The 22,037-nt window shown below is 36.3% G+C and overlaps 1 protein-coding gene across 3 annotated transcripts in view; it reads left to right on the plus strand.

Moving 5' to 3' along the window:
* Positions 1 to 22,037, plus strand: part of EFHC2 (EF-hand domain containing 2) — a 222,997-nt gene that overhangs the window by 118,142 nt on the left and 82,818 nt on the right. For all 3 annotated transcript variants that reach the window (XM_007493310.3, XM_007493311.3, XM_056826099.1), the window contains one exon: positions 19,881 to 20,046. In XM_007493310.3, coding sequence (XP_007493372.1) covers positions 19,881 to 20,046 — 166 coding nt within the window. The remainder of the gene's footprint in view (positions 1 to 19,880; positions 20,047 to 22,037) is intronic.

Genomic DNA, 22,037 nt, shown 5'->3' on the forward strand with positions numbered 1-22,037 from the left:
GTTTGTACAAAAGCTTTTTAATTTGATGTATTCCAAATTATTTATTTTACATTTTGTGACTCTTTCTAAGTCTTGCTTGGTTTTAAAATCTTTCCCTTCCCGAAGATCTGACATGTATACTATTCTGTGTTCACCTAATTTACTTATGGTTTCCTTCTTTATGTTCAAGTCATTCACCCATTTTGAATTTATCTTGGTGTAGGGTGTGAGGTGTTGATCCAAACCTAATCTCTCCCACACTGTCTTCCAATTTTCCCAGCAGTTTTTATCGAATACTGGATTTTTGACCCAAAAGCTGGGATCTTTGGGTTTATCATATATTGTCTTGCAGAGGTCACTTGCCCCAAGTCTATTCCACTGATCCTCCTTTCTGTCTTTTAACCAGTACCAAATTGTTTTGATGACTGCTGCTTTGTAATATAGTTTGACATCTGGGTCTGCAAGGCCCCTTCCTTTTTATTTTTATTTTTCATTATTTCCCTGGATATCCTTGATCGTTATTACAAATGAACTTTGTTATGGTTTTTTCTAAATCAGTAAAGAAATTTTTTGGAAGTTCCATGGGTATGGCACTAAATAGATAGATAAGTTTGGGTAGAATGGTCATTTTTACTATATTGGCTTGTCCTACCCATGAGCAGTTAATGTTTTTCCAGTTGATCAAGTCTAGTTTTAGTTGTGTGGATAGTGTTTTGTAGTTGTGTTCATATAGTTCCTGTGTTTGTCTCAGGAGATAGATTCCTAGGTATTTTATTTTGTCTAAGGTAATTTTGAATGGGATTTCTCTTTCTCGTTTTTGCTGCTGAGCTTTGTTGGAGATGTATACAATGCTGATACTTATGCGGGTTTATTTTGTATCCTGCAACTTTGCGAAAATTATTGATAATTTCAATTAGCTTTTTGGTTGAATCTCTAGAATTCTTTAAGTAGACCATCATGTCATCTGCAAAGAGCCATAACTTGGTCTCCTCCTTGCCTATTTTGATGCCTTCAATTTCTTTTTCTTCTCTAATTACTACTGCTAGTGTTTCTAGTACAATGTCAAATAGTAGAGGTGATAATGGGCATCCTTGTTTCACTCCTGATCTTACTGGAAATGCATCTAGTTTATCCCCATTGCAGATGATATTAGCTGATGGTTTTAGATATATACTGTTTATTATTTTTAGGAACAACCCTCCTATTCCTATGTTCTCTAGTGTTTTTAATAGGAATGGGTCTTGTATTTTATCAAATGCTTTTTCTGCGTCTATTGAAATAATCATGTGATTTTTGTTGGTTTGCTTGTTGATGTGGTCAACTGTGTGGATGGTTTTCCTATTATTGAACCAGCCCTGCATCCCTGGTATAAATCCTGCTTGATCATGGTGAATGACTCTCCTGATCACTTGCTGGAGTCTTTTTGATGGTATCCTATTTAAGATTTTTGCATCTATATTCATTAGGGAGATTGGTCAATAATTTTCTTTCTCTGTTTTTGGCCTGCCTAGCTTTGGGATCAGAACCATGTTTGTTTCATAAAAGGAATTTGTTAGAACTCCCTCTTTGCTTATTATGTCAAATAGTTTGTATAGTATTGGAGTTAGCTGTTCTTTGAATGTTTGATAGAATTCGCCTGTGTATCCGCCGGGCCCTGGGGATTTTTTCTTAGGAAATTCTTTGATGGCCTGTTGGATTTCTTTTTCTGATATGGGATTATTTAAGAAATCTATTTCTTCTTTTGTTAGTCTAGGCAATTTATATTTTTGTAAATATTCATACATATAACCTAGGTTGGTATATTTATTGCCATATAGTTGGGCAAAGTAGTTTTTAATGATTGCCTTAATTTCCTCTTCATCAGAGGTGAGATCCCCATTTCATCCTTGATGCTGTTAACTTGCCTTTCTTCTTTCCTTTTTTTAATTAGATTGACCAGTACTTTGTCTATTTTGTCTGTTTTTTCAAAGTACCAGCTTCTAGTCTTGTTTATTAGTGCAATAGTTCTATCACTTTCGATTTTATTAATTTCTCCCTTAATTTTTAGGATCTCTAGTTTGGTTTTCTTCTGGGGGGTTTTAATTTGTTCGTTTTTGAGTTTTTTTATTTGCATTTCCAATTCATTGATCTCTGCCCTCCCTAATTTGTTAATATATGCACTCAGGGATATGAATTTTCCTCTAAGTACTGCTTTGGCTGCATCCCATAGGGTTTAAAATAATGTCTCACCATTGTCATTTTCCTCGATGAAATTATTAATTGTTTCTATGATGTCTTCTCTAAACTAACCGATTTTGGAGTATCATATTATTTAATTTCCAATTAATTTTTGATTTGACTCTCCATGTACCCATACTGATCAATATTTTTATTGCTTTATGATCTGCAAAGGTTGCATTTATTATTTCTGCTTTTCTGCATTTGAGTGCCATGTTTCTGTGACCTAGTGTATGATCTATTTTTGTGAATGTGCCATGTGGTGCTGAAAAGAAGGTGTATTCTTTTTTGTCCCTATTTATTTTTCTCCATATGTCTATTAACTATTAATTTTTCTAAGATTTAATTCACCTATTTTACCTCTTTCTTATTTATTTTTTGGTTTGATTTATCTAAATTTGATAGTGGTTGGTTCGAGTCTCCCACTAATATGGTTTTACTGTCCATTTCCTCCTTCAATTCTCCTAGTTTCAGCATTAGAAATTTGAATGCTATTCCATTTGGTGCATACATGTTGATTAGTGATATTTCCTCATTGTCTATATTCCCTTTTAACAGAATATATTTACCTTCCCTATCCCTTTTGATCAGGTCTATTTTTGCTTTGGCTTTGTCAGATATCATGATTGCAACTCCTGCCTTCTTTCTATCAATTGAGGCCCATAAGGTCTTACTCCATCCTTTAATTCTAACCTTGTGAGTGTCAACCCACCTCATATGTGTTTCTTGAAGACAACATATGGTAGGGTTTGGGGTTCTAATCCAATCTGCTATTTGTCTACTTTTTATGGGTGAGTTCATCCCTTTCACGTTCAAAGTTATGATTGTCACTTGTGGATTCCCTGGCATTTTGATATCTTCCCCTAGTTCTGACCTTTCTTCTTTAGCTATATCCTTTTGAACCAGTGATTTTCTTTAGGTCAGTCCCCGCAGTCCCCTCCCTTGGTATGCTTCCCTTTCTAACCCCTCTCTTTTTATGCTCCCTTCCCCTCCCCCTTCTCCTTCCCTCTCTTTTTATACTCCCTCCCCCCTTCCTTAATTTTCCTTTCTTTATTACCCTGTTGGATAAGATAGAATTCAGGATCCCACTGGATCTAGATGTTCTTCCCTCTCAGAGTTTATTTCACTGAGAGTAAGGTTTAAGTAATACCACTTTACTCTCTCTTCCTATCCTTCTCATGTGAGAGATCTTCCCCTCCCCTTCCCATGTGTATCTTTGTATGGGAAAGGTTATTCTATTTAGTCCCCCCTCCCCCTATTTCTTGAAGTAAGTCTTAGTATTGTCAATGCTTTACCCCCTTTTCCTTTCTTTGCCCCCCCTTTCACCAAATCTTCTTGATGCCCCAATCTTTTCCTATGCATGATTCTTCTAACTACTCTTATGGTGCATACAATTTTTGAGAGTTACACAATACATTTTCCCCACATATTAATATATATAATTTGATGTAAATGTAGTCCTTATAGAAGAGAGTTTGACTTAAAGAAAAAGATAAGATTTATCTCCTTTTCCCTTTCTTTCATATTTACCTTTTCATGTTTCTCTTGCTTTCTGTGCTTGGATATCAAATTTTCCACTAAGTTCTGGTCTTTTCTTAGCAAATGCTTGGAAATCTTCTATTTTGTTGAATGCCCATACTTTACCCTGGAAGTATATATATAGTCAGTTTTTCTGGGTAGTTGATTCTTGGTTTGAGACCCAGCTCTCTTGCCTTTCTAAATATTGTGTTCTATGCTTTGGGGTCTCTTAGTGTGTTAGACGCTAAGTCCTGTGTGATCCTTATGGGAGTCCCCCTATATCTGAAGCTCCTCTTCTTGGCTTCTTGTAGGATTTTCTCCTTTTCTTGGAAGCTCTTGAATTTGGTGATTACATTCCTGGGGGTTATCTTTTGGAGATTTAGTATAGAGGGTGTTCTATGAACCCTTTCTATTTCTATTTTGCCCCCTTGCTCCAGAACATGTGGGTAATTTTCTTCTATAATCTCCTGTAATATAGCATCAAAGTTTTTGTTTATCTCCAGTTTTTCGGGCAGACCAATAATTCTCACGTTGTCTCTTCTTCCTCTGTTTTCCAGGTCTGTGACCTTTTCAGTGAGATATTTTATGTTTTCTTCTAATTCATTAATTTTTTGGCTTTGCTTTATTAATTCTTGTTGTTTTGCATGCTCACTGTCTTCCAGTTGCTTAATTCTGGTCGTTAGGGTCTGGTTTTGCTTTTCAGCTTTGTCTGCCCTTCTATTAGATGCTTCCAGCTCTTTCTCCAATTCTGAAGTCTTGTCTATCATAGTGCTGATCTCTTTCTCCCATTTTTCTTTCCAGAAGGTTTCCATCTTTTGGGTAAGCTCCAATTTGAGTTCTTCCAAAGGTTGTGGATAATTTCCATTTTGGGAGGCATGTTTTGCTTTTGTTTGGGTTTCATCCTCTTTCTCTTCTTTTCCTTGGGTACTTCTACCATAAAAGTTTTCAAGAGTCACCTTTTCCCCTTTCTTCCTGGAGGCTTGATTTTGGGCCATGTGAGCCATCCCTTTGGTGGTTTTATTATTCCCTTTTCCTTTTTGGTCTGGGCTCTGGGTGATATGGGCAAGTTTTCTGTGAATTTAGGTTGCTTCAGACTAGTTCTTCCCAGCTTCCGAGTTTTCTTAGAGAGCAGGCCCCTGTGCTCAGCACGGCCTCACCTTTGCTCAGTGAGGCAGCCCCTTTGCTCAGGGCAGCCTCTCAGTGCGGCCGCCCCTTTGCTCAGAGCAACCTCTCAGAGTGGCCGCGCCTTTGCTCAGCACAGGATTTTCCTGTGAAACCTCCCTGAGAGGTTGTTTCCTTGCAGTCTTTAGATCCCAAGGACCCTAGTGTGCCCCCCCAGACAGAGAAGCTCCTCACTCACTCGCTGTCCCAGTGAGTGCTCTGATACCTTATTCTGGTTTGTTGGGGGTGGTGGGGAAGGAGGGGCGGCCCAGTTCACGTTTTTGTGCAAGCTTTTCCTCCTCCTTATAGTGTGGAAATGTTCAAGCCCCATGTACCTTCGTTTCTGTGGGGTACTGGAGAGTCCCTCTGTTCTTCCAAAGGTGATTTTTATGCTCTTTTGAGGTAGTCTATTTCATTTGGTGCTGGGGAGAGGAAGCAATTCGCGTCTAGATTGCAGCCATATTAACCTGGAAGTCCCATCCCATAGATTTTGAAAGATGTCTCATCATTGTCATTTTCTTCAATACAATTATTAATTGTTTCTATTTTTTGTTCTTTAACCATTTTTGTAGACTCATATTATTTAATTTCCATTTAATTTTTGAATTGGATTTCCATGTACCCTTACTGATTATTATTTTTTTTGCATTATGATTTGAAAAGATTGTATTTATTATTTCTGCTTTTCTGCATTTGTTTGCCATGTTTTTATGCCCCAGTACATGGTCAATCTTTGTGAATGTACAATGTGCTGCTGAAAAGGTGTATTCTTTTTGTCCCTATTTATTTCCCCCATATATCTATTAACTCTAATTTTGCTAAGATTTCATTCACATCTCTCACCTCATTCTTATTTATTTTTTGATTTATCTAGATTTGATAGTGGTAGGTTCAGGTCTCCTGAACCTGAAAAAGTATAGTTTTACTATCTATTTTCTTCTTTAACTCCAGGAGTTTCTCCTTTAGAAACTTAGATGCTATGCCATGTGGTGCATACATGTTTATTACTGATATTTTCTCCTTGTTTATACTGCCTTTTATCAGGATGTAGTTAACTTCCCTATCCCTTTTAATCAGATCTATTTTTACTTTAACTTTGTCAGACAGCATGATTGCAACTCCTGCCTTCTTTCTGTCATTTAAGGCCCAATAGATTTCACTCCAACCTTTAATTCTAACCTTGTGAATGTCTACTCGCCTCATGTGTTTTTCCTCTAGACAACATGTGGTAGGATTTTAATTTCTAATCCACTCTGCTATTTGTTTTTGTTTTACCTGTGAGTTCATTCCATTCACATTCAACATTATGATTGCCACTTGTGTATTCTTCAGCATTTTGATATCCTCTCCTAGTTCTGTCCTTTTTTCTTTTGCTATATCCTTTTAAATGAGTGGTTTGCTTTTAATCAGTCTCCACCCATAATATGCTTTCCTTTCTGCCCCCCTTTTTATTTCCTTCTTATTTTTTTAGAGTTTGTTAAGTTCCTTCCTTCCTTTCTTTCCCTCCCTTTTCTACTCCCTCTCCCCTCACCCCATAGTTTCCCCTTCTCAATTTCCCTTTAGGGTAAGATAGAATTCAATACCCCAATGAATCTAGATGCTCTTCCCTCTTTGAATTGGTTTCACTGAGAGTAAGGTTTAGGTATTACCTATTTAGCACTCTCTTACTCTTCTTCTTATAATAGTATTCTTCCCCTCCCCTTCCCATGTGCCTCTTTGTGTGGTATAGTTTATCCTATTTATCTTATTTCTTCATGTTTCTCTTGGTGCCATCTTCAATTCCCCTCTCCCGTTTCCTTTTCTTTTCCATATCATATTATATCGCTTATTATCCCAATCAGTTCCTGTGAATGTTTCTTCTAATTATTATAATAATGAATATAATTTTTGAGTTACAAATAACATTTCCCCATATATTAATATAAACAATTTGATCTCATTGAAGCCCTTAAAGAAGAAAGTTTGAATAAAAAACATCCCCCCCCCTTTCTCCTTTCTTTCTTATTTACCTTTTCATGTTTCCCTTGATTTTTGTGTTTGGATATCAAACTTTCCACTTAGTTCTGGTATTTCCAAATACTTGGAAATCTTCTATTTTATTGAATGTCCATATTTTCCTCTGCAAGTATATAGTCAGTTTTATTGGATAGGTGATCCTTGGTTTAAGACCCAATTTCTCTTGCCTTTCTGAATATCATGTTCCATGCCTTGCGGTCCTTTAGTGTGGAAGCTGCCAGATCTTGTATAATCCTGATTGGTGCTCCTTGATATCTGAATTGTCTCTTTTTGGCTTCTTGTAGAATTTTCTCCATAGCTTGAAAGCTCTTGAATTTGGCAATTACATTCCTGGAAGCTGTCTTTTGAGGATTTAGTGTAGAGGGTGTTCTATGAACTCTTTCAATGTCTATTTTGCCCCCTTGTTCAAGAACTTTAGGGAAGTTTTCTTGGATAATTTCTTGTAGTATGATGTCAAGATTTCTGTTTATTTCTGGGTTTTCAGGTAGACCAATGATTCGCAAATTGTCTCTTCGTGATCTGTTTTCCTGATCCGTCATCTTTTCAGTGAGATATTTTATGTTTCCTTCTATTTTGTCAGTCTTTTGACTTTGCTTTATTAATTCTTGCTATTTTGCAAGATCATTGGTTTCTAGTTGCCCAATTCTGGTCTTTACGGCCTGGTTTTCTGCTATAATCTTTTGATTTTTTCTTTAATCTTTTGATTTTCCTTTTCGGTGTGGTCTATCCTGCTTTTCATGGCTTCCAGCTGTTTCCCAAATTGGGAGTTCTTGTCCTTTAAACTATTATTTTCTTTTTGAAGTATTTCCTATTTTTCTTGCCAGAAGGCTTCCATCTTTTTGGTAAGCTCCAAATTAAATTCTTCAAGAGCTTGTTGCCAATTTCCATTTTGGGGGGAAGGTTTTGGCGCATTTATGTGGATTTCCCCTTTTGCTAGTTCCTCTCTCATCTGGATTTTTCCTCCATAAAAATTATCCAGGGTCAATGGCTTCTTCTTCTTTTTCTTAGTGTTGGGAAGTTGTTCCTGGGCACTGTTTGCCATCACTATGGTTGTTTTTTCTTCCCTTTGCAGTCTGAAATCTGAGTGAGGAGGGCAGGCTCTCTGTGTATGGAGCTAAGGTGCAAGGATTTTGGCTGAGGCCAGCTTTCAAGTCTCTGTAGCTTCCACTATTTGCTGCCCCTGTCTGTGCTATCTCCCTGCAGGCACCCATGGTCTGTGATCCTCAGCCTGCTGGGGTTTCAGGTCTAGCTGCTCTCAAGGGTGGGTCCTCGGTGGTCTCAGTCAGCCGCCAAGAACCCAGAGGTTCCCCTCACTCCCTCCTTCAATGCTGCACCCTACTGTAGAATTCTTTTGTTCATATGAATTTCGGTTGTTTTTTTTTTTTCGCTTTTTGAGGTAGTCTGTATCGGTAAGTGGTAAGGAGAGGAAGAGTCCTGAGTCTAGACTGCCGCCATGTTTACCCAAAAGAGTTCTCCTCTCTTAAAAAAATAAAATCAACCTCTTACCTTTTGTCTTAGAGATGATGCTAAGTATTGGTTCCATGTCAGAAGAGCAATAAGGGTGTGAGGCAGTTGGGGTTAAGTGACTTTTCCAGGTTCACACAGCAAGCAAGTATCTGAAGGTAGATTTGAATTCAGGACCTCCTGTCTGTAGGCCTGGCTCTTTATCTACCTAGATGCGCTAGCATAGTGTTCTTTTGGTGCTCTTTTCTATGCTCTGCATCACTTTTTATCTTTCCATGCTTCACTGAATCTCTCATATCCATCATACATTGTCATTCAATAATATTCCATTAAACTCATATACCACAATTCCATAATTGACAGCTAGCAATTTATTCCCAGTTTTTTTTCTATTTCAAAGAATTCTGCTATGGATATCTTTTTATATTTCAGTTCTTTCTATCATTAATCTTTTTTTAGTATATAGGCATATCTTATTTTATTTTACTTCACTTTATTGAGCTTCACAGATATTTCATTTTTTACGAATTGAAGTTTTGTGCCAACTTGTTGTTGAGCAAGTATATTGGCACCATCTTTCCAACAGCATGCTCTCCCATCATTACTCTGTGTCACATGTTGACAATTCTCAAAATATTTCAAACTTTTTCATTGTTATTGTATCTGTTATGGTGATCTATGATCACTGATTTTTTATTTTACTATTGTAATGAGTAACTACTCCCCTAAAAGACAGTGAATTTAATTGGTAAATTTTCTGTGTACTGATTACTTCACTGACTGGCTCTTTCACCATCTCTCTCCCTCCTGGCTTCCATATTCCCTGAGACACAATAATATTGAAATTAGCCCAATTAATAACCCTATAATGGCCTTTAATTGTAAAAGTTAAAGGAAAAATCAATCAATGAAGCAAACTTTATTGTTATCTTATTTTGAAGAAATTGCCAGAGACACCCCAACCTTCAGCAACCACAGCTCTGATCAGTTAGCAGCCAGAAAAAAAAGATTATGACTCACTGAAGGCTCAAAGGATAGTATTTTTAACAATAAAGTGTTTTTAAGTTAAGATATGCATATGTGTATATATGTAAACATAATATGTATTGGACAAAGTACTACTGTATACTTACTAGATTGCAGTATAGTTTAAACACAACTTTTATATGCACTGGCAAACCAAAAATTCATGAATCTTGCTTTATTGCAATATTTGCTTTATTACGGTGGTCTGCAACCTAACTGACAATATTTCTGAGGTATGCCTGTATATGCCTAGCAGTGAGTTTGCTGGAGCATAGGCTATGAGTAGTTTAGTACCTTCTCTCATAAAATTTGAAATTTATTTCCAGGATGGTTGGAACAATGCCTTGTGATATATTTCCTGAATAATGTTATGGGAATATATAGGAGGCGCAGTTTGGCTAGAATGGAAAGTCCATGAAGGGAAATAATTTGAAATAACCTGGAGAGGTAGGTGGGAATCAAATAGTTAAGGACCTTAAAAGGCAAGCTGAAGTTTTACATTTGTTCTAGATACAATAAATAACCAATAAAGATTTTTGCAAGATCTTTAGATCTGTTTTTTTTTTTATGACAATTTGGTAGTCATGTGAAGGTAGTTGTAGTGAGAGAAGAGACCATATAGTAAGTTTTTGTAATAGTATATATATATGTTTCATATATATATACATATATACATATGTATATCCTTAATTTCCCCCTCTCTTTATTTGAGCCATATGCTTTAGAGGTGATAATTTAGAGTGATGAGAACCTGATCATATGAAAGAAAACATATTGTAGAGAGCAAAGATATACAATATCTTTAAGGGATATCCTATTGGATAGGGATGGATAGAAAAAGAATGATGGTCCAATAAAAGAGACTAGGAAAGCAGACAGGAACAAAACAAAGAAAGAGCAGCATCATGGAAAACAAATGAGAGATTATCTAGGATCATATGGTAGTGTGAAAGGGAATTCTTATTCTCTTTGTCTATTTTAAGTTAACCAAGAACTTAAAGTACCCCTACTTAACACTTAGTAACTCACTAACAAAGAAATGTCATGCCTCCAAAGGCCACAAGCACTGCCCTACCCCCCTAACCCTCCAGTGCTAGGCAAAGTGGGAGGCTGTGATTGGTTCCTGTGAAGTGGGAAAGAGACAGGAAGTGATGTGGAGAAACTGCTTATAAAAAGCCAGTCCAAGGACCCCTGAGGAGGCATTTTAGGAGGAATTCGGCTGAAGAGGAAGCTTCTTCTTGGCTTTTCATACTTGACAGAGTGTCTAGCTCTGGAGGCTCTTCATTCTTGGATTCATTCTTGGCAACCTTTAGCCTAGGGACTGTGATTGCTTCATTCTTGGCAGCCTTTAGCCTAGGGAGGGCGAGCTCTGGTGGGATTCTTGCAATTTTAGCCTCATGTATGCTAAAGATTCTCAGTGGTTTTTCAGCATCTTTGGCTCTTCAGATTTCTGCTTCCTGGTCCAGACTTTGGATTCTGCTGATTCACATTCATGGTCTGGAGGCTCTAGGATTAGGACTTAGGATATTTTTAGTTAGGTGATATATTCTACCTCCTTCCTATATTTCCCAATTTAATATCTCTACCTTGCTGTAAATAAAGCTGCTTAACAGGCGACTGACTCATAGTTTTAACTTTAACTTTTATAAATGGCGACCATAACAATTCTTTTTTTAACCATTATTTTTGTCAGATCATATTTTTAACTATTACATTGTCATCCAGTTTTAATTATTATAGTAGGAAATAGTGTTAAGAGCTGAAGAAAGGTTATTTTAATCCATATTTTATGCAGTTATGCATAGAAGACTAAAACCAGGATTTTTATTATTTATCCTCTTCTTGGATCTTGTGAATTATTGGTGTTTTCTTCCACCATTATATAAACTACAATTCTTTGTGATATCTACTAGCAGATATATGTGGGCAGTTTTCTTCCACATCCTTCTCTGTTTTCAGTAAAAAAGCCTTTAATTAAGATTCTCAAGGGTCCAAGCTCTCATTTGATGCACTCTATGTCTGTATAAAGGATCAGCATGCCAATGTTTAAAACTGTGGTCTAGAAATTTAAATCCTACTCATAGATACCACCTTTTAAACCATATGTTTCCTTTACTACTTAAATTCAGAGGAAAATCAGCCATTCATTGTAATTATTTAAAGGCATATATCTACCTTCACTTTACTGTAGATGTGGTAAGTAGAATTTGATCCTTCATAATTTTATTTATGGGGCAAATCCTTTTTATTGATCTTAGAATAGACTAAAAACCAAATTCAATTCTTTCCTTATATAGATGTCTGACTATTTTAAATGATTAATTTTGGTTTAAATTTTACATTTTTATAAAGGTTTTATTAGGATTTTAAAATTTTATTTGATTGTTCTGTCTTTAAAATAATTTATTGGATTAAGGCATCAAATGCAAAATCCCTCTGGTCCATTTAAATGTGAACATTAAAGTTTATAATGTCTTGCTAGTAGTTTATTTTTCTGTTTATATGAATCATTTTTGTCATAAAAGATAGTGTAGGTCAAAGATCAAATTCATAAACAGAAATGGAAAAAATGTTTCCTGATTGATTGCTTCACATTTCTGACATTAAAACATCTCATTTAATAGTTTCTATTATTTAACATTTTTGAGCTTTAAAATATTAGCTCTAACTAATAATTTAAAACATTACATGTAATAAACATAGGTGAATTATTTTTATTCAGGAAATCTTTATATTTATTTTCCTTAGTTTTATAATTTCACCAAATTAAGAAAACCATTATTTCCAATGCATATTCCCCCCCTGACATTCTTATTATCTTCATAATTCTCAATAGTTACCCATTTTGTTCTGATCTACTAAGGACTGAGCAATTTTATTACTTCTCTCTAGTTCCCTTCAGCTCCAAACCAATATAATAAAGAGTTTTCAGATAATCTCTCTGCCATCTCTACTACGTCATACTCCTTATCTCAATGAAATCATTGATTCTCTTTCATCACCCCTATCCTAGCACCACAGGAAATAGCACTTATTTTCAATCATTAGAGACAACACAGATATAGATAGCTTGTACCTTTTAGGACTTTCTCAATATAGAATGGGACAAAAATTCAGAATGCTAATAGGGACAACATTCATTTATTCATCCACTTGTCAAGCATTTATTAAAACCACTAAGGAACTATAGTTTTGTGTTATTGTGAAACATCCTCCCACCATCTTTTTGTTAGTGGTGGTTTTGAGAAATGCCAGAGACACTTAAGAAAAGGAAAAGGAATTCAAGAGGAGGCTGGGAATAGGGAAAATGGAACTCTATGACAAAAAATATAGGTCTAGAAAGGGAGTTTTCAGAGGTTATGGAATAGATACACCTGATAATAGTTGAGAATCTGTTGCATTTTTTAAGATTCCTCAGAGAAGAAAATTGCATGAGACACTGACACTCCTCCTACCTAGTATCTTAGTCTAGTGTTTAACAAACTAACACTACTAACTCTACTGTTAAGAAATCTTCCTTTTTATCCAGCCCCAGGCTCACACTCTACTCTAGGAAATTTTTTCCCTCATTCTTTTGTTTCTTTTTCCCCTCTTCAGAAGGTGGAAGGAGAGAGAAAGGAAGATATCTGCCTTCCTTATTAAATGTTTGCCATGAAATGATTTGGGTAGTGTGTAGTAAATAGTTTTTTTGCTATCAAAGCAATAGAGGTCTTGGTTCAAAATGGTCTATCCATGATTTTCTGCTATTTGGAATTCGTTCTTCAATTCCTGGAACTTAGTCCAGCGCCTGGCACATAATAGTCATTTAATAAATGTTTTTTGACTTACTGAAAAACGTAACTTTCCTAATCTTGACTCATATATTCAAATATCCTAAACTGGTAAGAAAACTATTCATGTTGCTTTCATAGACTCATATGGCACATGTGGAAATAATTGTAGTAATCTCTGAATTCCTCCTTCTAGAAACAAATGTAGGATAAGATTATGCTCAGGTATGGATTGGACTAAATCAGGGGTTCTTAACTTGGGGTCCATGGTCAGATTGGATTCTATTTTATTTCATACATTTAAGAACATTCAGAGAAAACTAGAGTTTTGATAAGAATGGAACTTTTACTTTGACTGAACTAATAATTTGTACATGAGAAATGGCATAAAAGATATGGATGACCAGAAAAGAATGTAGATTGGCCATGGGGCAAAAAGGAGGAACAACAGATAACTAGTCCAAGTGATACATTGAGTACTTGGAAAATATTAGAATAATTAATTAGAGGAAGGCTTCCAGGGAGTTGGGAAAGCTTTGAATTCTAGTTTTAATAGTGCCACCAATTTGTGCAAATCACCTAATCTCTCTAGGTATCAGTTTACTCATTTGTAAAATGAGAGATTAATGTGAATGGGATGAACTTGCCCATTAGATGGAAATGGATAGCAGAGTCTAATAACATGTTGTTTATAAGAGACACTTGAAATAGAAAGACACACACAGAGTTAAAATAAAGGGCTAGGGCAAAATCTATAGTTTCAGCAGAAGTAAAAAAGGTAAGATTAACAATCATAATCTCAGGAAAAGCAAAAGTCAAAATAGACCTAATTATAAGAGATAAGCAAAACTACATTTTTGATAAAAGGTGTCATAGAAAATGAATTAATATACAAAGTTTTTATAGCAAGTTTGTCTGATAAAGATCTTATTTCTAAGGAGTTGAGTCAAATTTATAAAAAGAGCCATTCCCTAATTGATATGAACAGGCAGTTTTAAAAAGAAGAAATTAGAGGTATCTATTATAGTCATATGAAGAAATGCTCTGAGTTACTATTCATTAGAGAAATACAAATTAAAACAACTGTGAGTCACCATCTCACACTGAACAGAAATGACAAATGCTGGAGAGGATGAGGGAAAATAGATGGAGTTGTGAACTGGTCCAACTGTTCTGAAGATTAATTTCGAACTATGTCCAAAGGGCTATAAAAGCATACATTCCCTTTGACCCAGCAGTACCACAAAGGAAAGAACCTATATGTGTAAAATATTTCTAGCAATTCTTTTTGAGATGGCAAAGAATTAGAAATTGAGGGGATGCTCATCAATTGAGGAATGACTGGAAAAATTGTAGCCTATGATTGTGATGGAATACTGTTGTGCTATAAAGAAATGAAAAGGGTGGGGGGTGCTTTCAGAAAAGAAAAAGAAAACATAGCAATATGAATTGATTCAAAGTGAAGTGAGAAGAACCAGGAGATCATTGTACACAGTATGATGTTGTAATAATCAATTATGAAGGACTTGACCGCTCTGATCAGTACAGTGGTCTAATATAGTTCTGAGGGATGTGATGAAAAGGTGCTGTTTACTTCCAGAGAGAGAACTGATGAACTCTGAGTGTAAATTGAAGTATAATTTTCTTGCTTTATTTATTTATTTATTGCAACATAGCTATGAAAATATGTTTTGTGTGATTTCTTTGCTTGCCTTCTCACGTGAAAGATGGTTGGGAGAGAGGAGGAGAATTTGGAATTAAATTTAAAAAGAAAAGATTGCTAAAAACAAATTAGTGATGAATTCATGGTTACAATATTAGATATTTGTTGAATTTTTAAAGCATTTCCCATATATCCTTGCTGGGGCTGGGTAGCTGTGGATCACTGGAAAAGAGTATTAGGCTTTTTTGGCTATAGCTTTTACCTGGTTTGGCATTGTGTGTGTGTGAAGACATTTTTAACTTTAAAAAGTTATTACTAAAGTTATTATTAAAAGGCTCTTATTAAAATCTCCATAAATATGGATGAAACATTAGAGATATCAAAGCATTTAGAACTCCAGGATCCAGTAGAACTTTGATCTGGTAGAAAGATTCTAAGGAAGAATTAGGGAATTTTAGAGGGCAACTATTGAAATTATACTTGAAAAGGTAAGGTGGTAAAGCTTAGAAACTTGGACTTTATGGCAATATAAAATGGGATCTTGGATGTTCACATGAGTTCCAGTAGCTTTGTGAATTTATTGGTTTCTTAGGGATTTTCCTAAGTGAAATATACTTCACTCTTTGGGCTGCAAATGTTAAAATATAAATATGATATTGAGAAGTCATAGAAGTAGAATGAATCTCTTTCCTCACTGAGGGGTCACTAGGTGGCACTGTTGGAGTGTAAGAAAGTTCTAAACTCTGTTCAGATGCATAAATGCTGCTTCAAAAGAAATGGTAGTTGAGAAAATAACCTGTGCTACAAAACTCATTATTCTTTTGGAGTTATAAAATGCGTATTTGATTAGGTTGCAATTGAGCCTATAGCCCACCCAGGGCTTGCAATAGTGTGCATTGTATTATAGAGTACACCTTCTGTTATTATCAGAAAATGTTTTTCGTAACTCATTTCCTATAAACCATGATGAATTTCCAGCCATCTCTCTCAATCCCTTACTCCAGAGGTGGTCTCCCAGAAACAATGGTTCAGAACAATAGTGCATGTGTGTGTGTGTGTGTGTGTGTGTGTGTGTGAGAGAGAGAGAGAGAGAGAGAGAGAGAGAGAGAGAGACAGACAGACAGACAGACAGATAGAGACAGACAAAGAAAGGAGAGACAAAGGTAGAGAGACAGAGACAGGGAAAAGAAAGAGAGAGAAATAGAGAGAGACAGAGAGGGAGAGAGAGAAAAAAGACAGACAGAGAGACAGAAAGAAAGGAAGGAGAGAGCAAGACAAAGAGAGACAGAGACAGAGAAAAAAAGGAGAGACAGAGAAGGAGAGAGAGAGACAGACAGAGACAGAGACAGGAAGGAGAGAGACAAAGACAGAGAGACAGATGGGGAAAGGAAGGAGACAGAGACAGAAGAGAGGCAGAGAGGAGAGACAGAGAGACAGAGACAGACAGAGACAGAAACGAAGGAGGGGAAAGGCAGGGGAGAAAGAGAGAAGGGAGAGAGGAAGAGAGAGAGAGGAGAGGAGAAAAAGAGGGAGAGAGAAGGAGAGATGAAGAGAGAGAGAGAGAATTAACAGTAAAACTTGTCATAGTGATACTGTTTTTGTCAAAAGTATACTTATTTAATTAGGTAAGCTGAAAATTTTTTCGTTTCCTGCTGACCCAACATGCAGTAGCACCAGAGGAAACTTGAAGCAATTCTAAACAAAGAATCCTTCCTCCCCCAGGTCCCCCCTCCCTCCTATCTCTCCTAAGACTTAATATTCCATAATGTTTTTCCACATGTACTGAAAATCACTTGTGCAAATTATTTTTCTTTCATTATCGAAAAAATTCTCACCTGAATAGTAAAAGTTGAACATTCATTTGTATAAAAGAGAAAATGGTGGCTCTATTGTTTTTCCTCGGAGCAGCCTGACGCTTTTAATAAACAATCAGTGACAGATGAGAAATCTTTGTCTTTATACCTTTCCAACAAAAAGGTATAGCTTTTACATGAGACTCACAAGTCACTTTTTTTTAAAAATATTCTTCTGTTTGCTTGTTTGTTTTTTTTTAAACCCTTTGCCTTCCCTCTTTGGATCAATACTTTGTATTGATTCCAAGGCAGAAGAGTGGAAAGGGGTGGTGGGGGTGGTGTAAGTGACTTGCCCAAGGTCACACAGCTATGAAGTATCTGTGGCCACATTTGAACCCTGGACCTCCTGTCTCTAGACCTGACTCTCCATCCACTGAGCCACCCAGATGCCCCGCTACTTTCTCTCTTAGTAACAACTTTAAGACAGAAGAGCAAAAGCTAGGCAAGGGGGGGGGGGGGGCTAAGTGACTTGCCCAGGGCCACTCAGCTACACCAGTCATTTTCCCAGCATGCTAGCTGGGCACATTGGCTAGTGATCTTTGTTGGCAGCCCCCTGGAGGGGTGAGTCAGGGAGAGATACTAGATGGCTCTTTCCTAAATACCTTTCTCTGGGCAGTTTCTGATAGTGAAAGAATGGGGAAAAGGCTCTTCTAGGGATTATGCTTAGGGAGACTCAATCACAGGTTATGGGTATGACCCAAACAGAAAAAGAAGTTGAAAAGAATCTGTTCCAAAGTAATAAAAGCTTCTCACTTTTAGGCTTTTGAACTGTCTCTATCTATTAAAAAGGTAGCCTTGGGTAAGAAAAACCGAAGCATCCACTTTTACTTTATAGAGGCAAGTGCTCGAATCTGACTATTCTTTGTCAGAATTTTGACAATAAAAGAGAAAATTTACATATGCAAATTTCCTCTCATTAATTGTTGTTGGAAAGAATTATGAAATAGTCATCCAGCTTAGAATGGCGAGTGCTCACCATCCTGTGGTGGGCATAGCAATATGGAGGACACAATAAACAACTCTATCAACACCACTTTCATGCTTAATAGCCCTATGATGCCATCACTTGTAAGCCATCGTTTCTCATCTGTAAAATGAGGAATTATATTTGCTCTTGATCTCCTATGGTGGTTTTGAGAAAAGCACTCGCAAATTGAAAAGGACTCTGTGAACATGCCCAGTATTATTGCCTTCTCTTTATTGAAATAAGCGTTTATTTTTTAGACATACCGTATAGATAATTGCCTAAAAGTTGTCTGACCATAAAAAGAAAATAGGACCAATCCGCCGTCCTCTTCTTCCCTCTCACAGACTAAGAATAAATAAATGAAAGCAGCCTTATAGACCACTCAACACAAACTGATTTCTTTTGAGAGAGTAAGCAGCTGGCTACTTTCAAACTTAAAAAAAATCCATTACATCTTAGTCCATACAATTGCAGAGCAATTTTACAGTAGTTTTAATTTTAAAGTCATTTTCAAGAGGGAGTCTGGTATGGCAATTCACACAAAGGAGATCTTTTGATTAAGATAGTGAAATGAAATGGTAAATTGAGATGCTGTTCTCTTCCAAACCTCCCCCTACAGTAATAAGGAAATAAGACAGTAAACTCATCTAATAATATATTTAATAATTCCTCAATAGTATATTTAATTATATGTAAATACATAATATAAATAAAAATACCAAATACACACAGATACATGTGTATATTTCTCTCTTTCTCTCTCTCTTTCTCTGTCTCTCTCCTCTCTCTCTCTCTTCCTCTCTCTCTCTCTCTCTCTCTCTCTCTCTCTCTCTCTCTCTCTTCCTCTCTCTCTCTCTCTCTCTCTCTCTCTTTCTCTCTCTCTCTCTCTCTCTCTACCTCTCTCTCTCTTCCTCTCTACCTCTCTCTCTCTGTCTCTGTCTCTCTCTGTCTCTCTCTCTTTCTGTCTCTCTGTCTCTCTCTCTCCCTCTCTCTCCTAACTTGACCTTCACTTTCCTGACATACTCCATCAGTTGCCAAATCTTACTCTTTCCCTGCTCTCCTCTGCTCTCATGCCACCCTGGTTCAGGTCTTCTTCTCCTCTCCTGCTTTACTACAATACCCTCACTGTCTTGCTGCCGTATCTCTCCCCATGGCATCCCATCATCCACACGTGCCCAAACCCTTTCCCCCTCAAACAATTCGGTGGGTCCCTCTCTATTACTCCTCAGATCAAATATAATGTCTCCAGCATTTCTCTTTGCGCCTGGCCTCTTATATCTCCAGGCTTTTTACACTTAATTTAATCCATTTTCTACCCACCTTCTAGTTCAGCCATACTGGCTTCTTTTGCTGTTTTCCATATACCATCTCTTCCTTTGTCCTTGTTTTTGTCCTGGCTGCCCTCCAGCCTAGAGAGCTCTCCCTCTTCAGCCCCGACTTAAGAATCCTTGGCTTTCTTTATTTTCTTTTTTAAATTTTTTCCCTTTGAATCCTTGGCTTTCTTTAAAGTTCTGCTCCCAGGCCCCCAGCTGCTAGAGCTTTCCCTTCTAAGTTTACCTTGTTATCTGATATATGTGCTTCTTGACTCTCCCTTTGTAAGCTCCCTGAGGGCAGGGGCTATTTCCTCTTTTTTTTTCTTTCCCCTTTTTATCCCCAGTGCTTGGCATAGTGCCTGGCACTTTGGTAGATCATTTATGCTTGTTGATTGAATGATTGATGGGGCTTTTCAGGAGGTTCAGTTAATATATGAAAAAAAATGGGAAAAGAAAGATTGAAAGTAAGCTAAACGAGCCAATTTCTTCTTTTAATGAAAAAAATTTAATCTATATAGCAGTTCTGGTTGAAGGCAGAAGAAGGGTAAAATTACAGGTTAAAAATGTGGCTATGGGTGATAAATTTTCCACATTTTTTTTAGCTTAGCTTCCTATTTCTCAGTAAATTGGAGGAAAACCAATTAGATAAAAGGGATCCTATCTAAATATCAGCATGTGATGACAAAGGATACATGTTTATTTTACTTTTGTTACTTAAGCTTTTTCCCTCCACTTGAACATGTGCATGCCACTTTGGGAATTTTGTGGTTTTCACAAACATGATTGAAACATATTCTCCCAAGGTTTTGCTATATCTTAAGATTAGTCCACCCAGATCTTCTTGTTCATCTTAAAACATCGTGTATCTTTCAAAACAGTCATAATCAGAGTGGGGAAAAAGTTGATGATTTGTTTTCCCATGTTTTGTTATAGTGGATTTTACCCCAATTCCGTACAAGAACCCGCCTCCTCCCACAGTAGAGAAGACTTTTCCACCCTATCATGGATATGGCTCTGAAGAGGATTCTCTTTGTTCCTGCTTGGGACTTATGCCCAAACCACCCCAGAAAGATTTCAAGAAATTTATGGAAAAAGACAGGTATTGAACACAAGGTTTTTTTTAAAAAAGTAAAATCATTTCTAATTTTTTTCCTTAGAATTTAAGATATACATCACATGGCAAAGACAAATATTCTCTTCACCTAATTTAAATCCAACATGATAATAATTGCCTAACATAAATTGTTCATTCAGGGGTCTTGATTTTTAACATATATCATCTAAAGGCTCATAAAGTAAATTAATGTTGTCTCTAACTTAATTACATTTTCCTGATATATAACCAAGAAGATAATGACTCCCCAGAAGATGGTATAGGAAGTTTGGGTGACTTAAATGTGTTATTCAGTATCTCAAAGTTATTTAGTTGAGTTCAGTGATCAAGAGATTGTTTAAATTGCTGAAATGTCACTTTTTAAAGTGATTAAAGAGTAGTCTGTATGCTGAGAACTTATTTTTCAAAAGCATGAAAAACAACCCCTAAAATCATATGTCCTGAGTGTTTTCCATTGCCTCTCTGGTTTATTCTTCCACAAGGAAAGAAGGCATGGTACAAAGAAATATGTAATCATAAACTAGTGAGGAACAGTACTCAGGATGTGAGTAATAATGGGACAGGAAAAGTGGAAAAAGAAAGAAGAAATGTAGGAGAAGATTGAGAGAAGGAAGTTTATACCGTGGCTGCTAGAATCAGGAAGATCTAAGTGTGGGCACATCTGAAAGGTCTAAAGACCTTTTTCGGATAGATACTTGCTGGGTAACCTTAGACAAGTCAAAACCTTTTGTATCAAGCAACTCTCTAAAATGATTAACCTATAATTCTGTACAATATTGAGTGCCGTTATTTAAAGATTCGAATTTATTCAATTTATTTAAAGATATTAAAGCATTCAGTTAGGTAAAGTTGGCACAATTCATGGATGATGCTTTCCAGTATTTTGAGGTACATACAACATATGTGGATAGTGATTGATACAGTATTTTTGTTAACAATTATTGTAAATTGATACAAAATTTCTAGCTATTAAGGTAAGAAATTATGTAAGAGCTCATGTCTTAAAATGAGAGCCTTTTGCATTTTAATCACTTATACAAGGAACCAAAATATCTTAAGTAAAATCTTATTGATGATATAGTAATTCCAATAGAAAACTCCTATTACTCTGTAATAAGAATTGTAGTTTTTGATATATTGGCTGATTGCTGTTTTTTTGGGATAGTCACCTGAAATAAGATGGGGAGTAAATTGTTCCTGTTGGAAAATGAATGTTGGAAAAATAATTTTCTTTGGTCAATAAATTGGTTTTGGATCTCGGGGGAATGGACTTTCTTTAGTTCGAGGCATTCTTTTCCTATTTTCCCTGTACAATACAAAAGCCACTTGAAAAATCCTGATTATAAATAGTATACTTCTGGTTCTGAATCAAAAGTGGTCATGAAAATCACATTCCCAGTGACATATGACTTGTGGTTTAATGCTGTTCTATCACCTGGGTTGGTTCTACAGGTACAGACATTGCTAACTTTGCTTCATGTCTACTAATCACTGGGTCCAGAATGTGCTTCCCTCAAATGCTACTCAAACCTATGACCCTGTTTCCATAGTAACCAGTACAATTCAGCAAGGAGTCCTATGCATAAGCTAAGGTTTTAAAAGCAGTAAAAACCAAAGAAACAGAAGACCCAGTGCAAGAAAATATGGTTGTTAAATAAGTTTCTGACATATACCACATAGTGCTTAGCCATGAATTGGAAAGTGGATTACAGTAACATTTTAGTTGTTCTTTAGAGCAAGTTTCTCGCCACTTGTTTGGGGAGAAATGAAGTGGAAGAAAGAAGAATTTCAATTGGACTTAGGAAAGGGCTTCTTTTAAATTTTTTTTTATTCTTTATTTTTTTTAAGTTTTTTTTTTCCTGCTGCCCCCTCCCAGAGCTGACAGGCAATTCCATTGAATTATACATGCATTATCACTCAAAACTTATTTCCATATTATTCATTTATGTAATAGAGTACTCTTTAAAAACCCAAAC

The sequence above is a fragment of the Monodelphis domestica genome, chromosome 4 (assembly GCF_027887165.1).
Source record: "Monodelphis domestica isolate mMonDom1 chromosome 4, mMonDom1.pri, whole genome shotgun sequence".
In the NCBI taxonomy this organism is placed as follows: Eukaryota; Metazoa; Chordata; class Mammalia; order Didelphimorphia; family Didelphidae; genus Monodelphis; species Monodelphis domestica.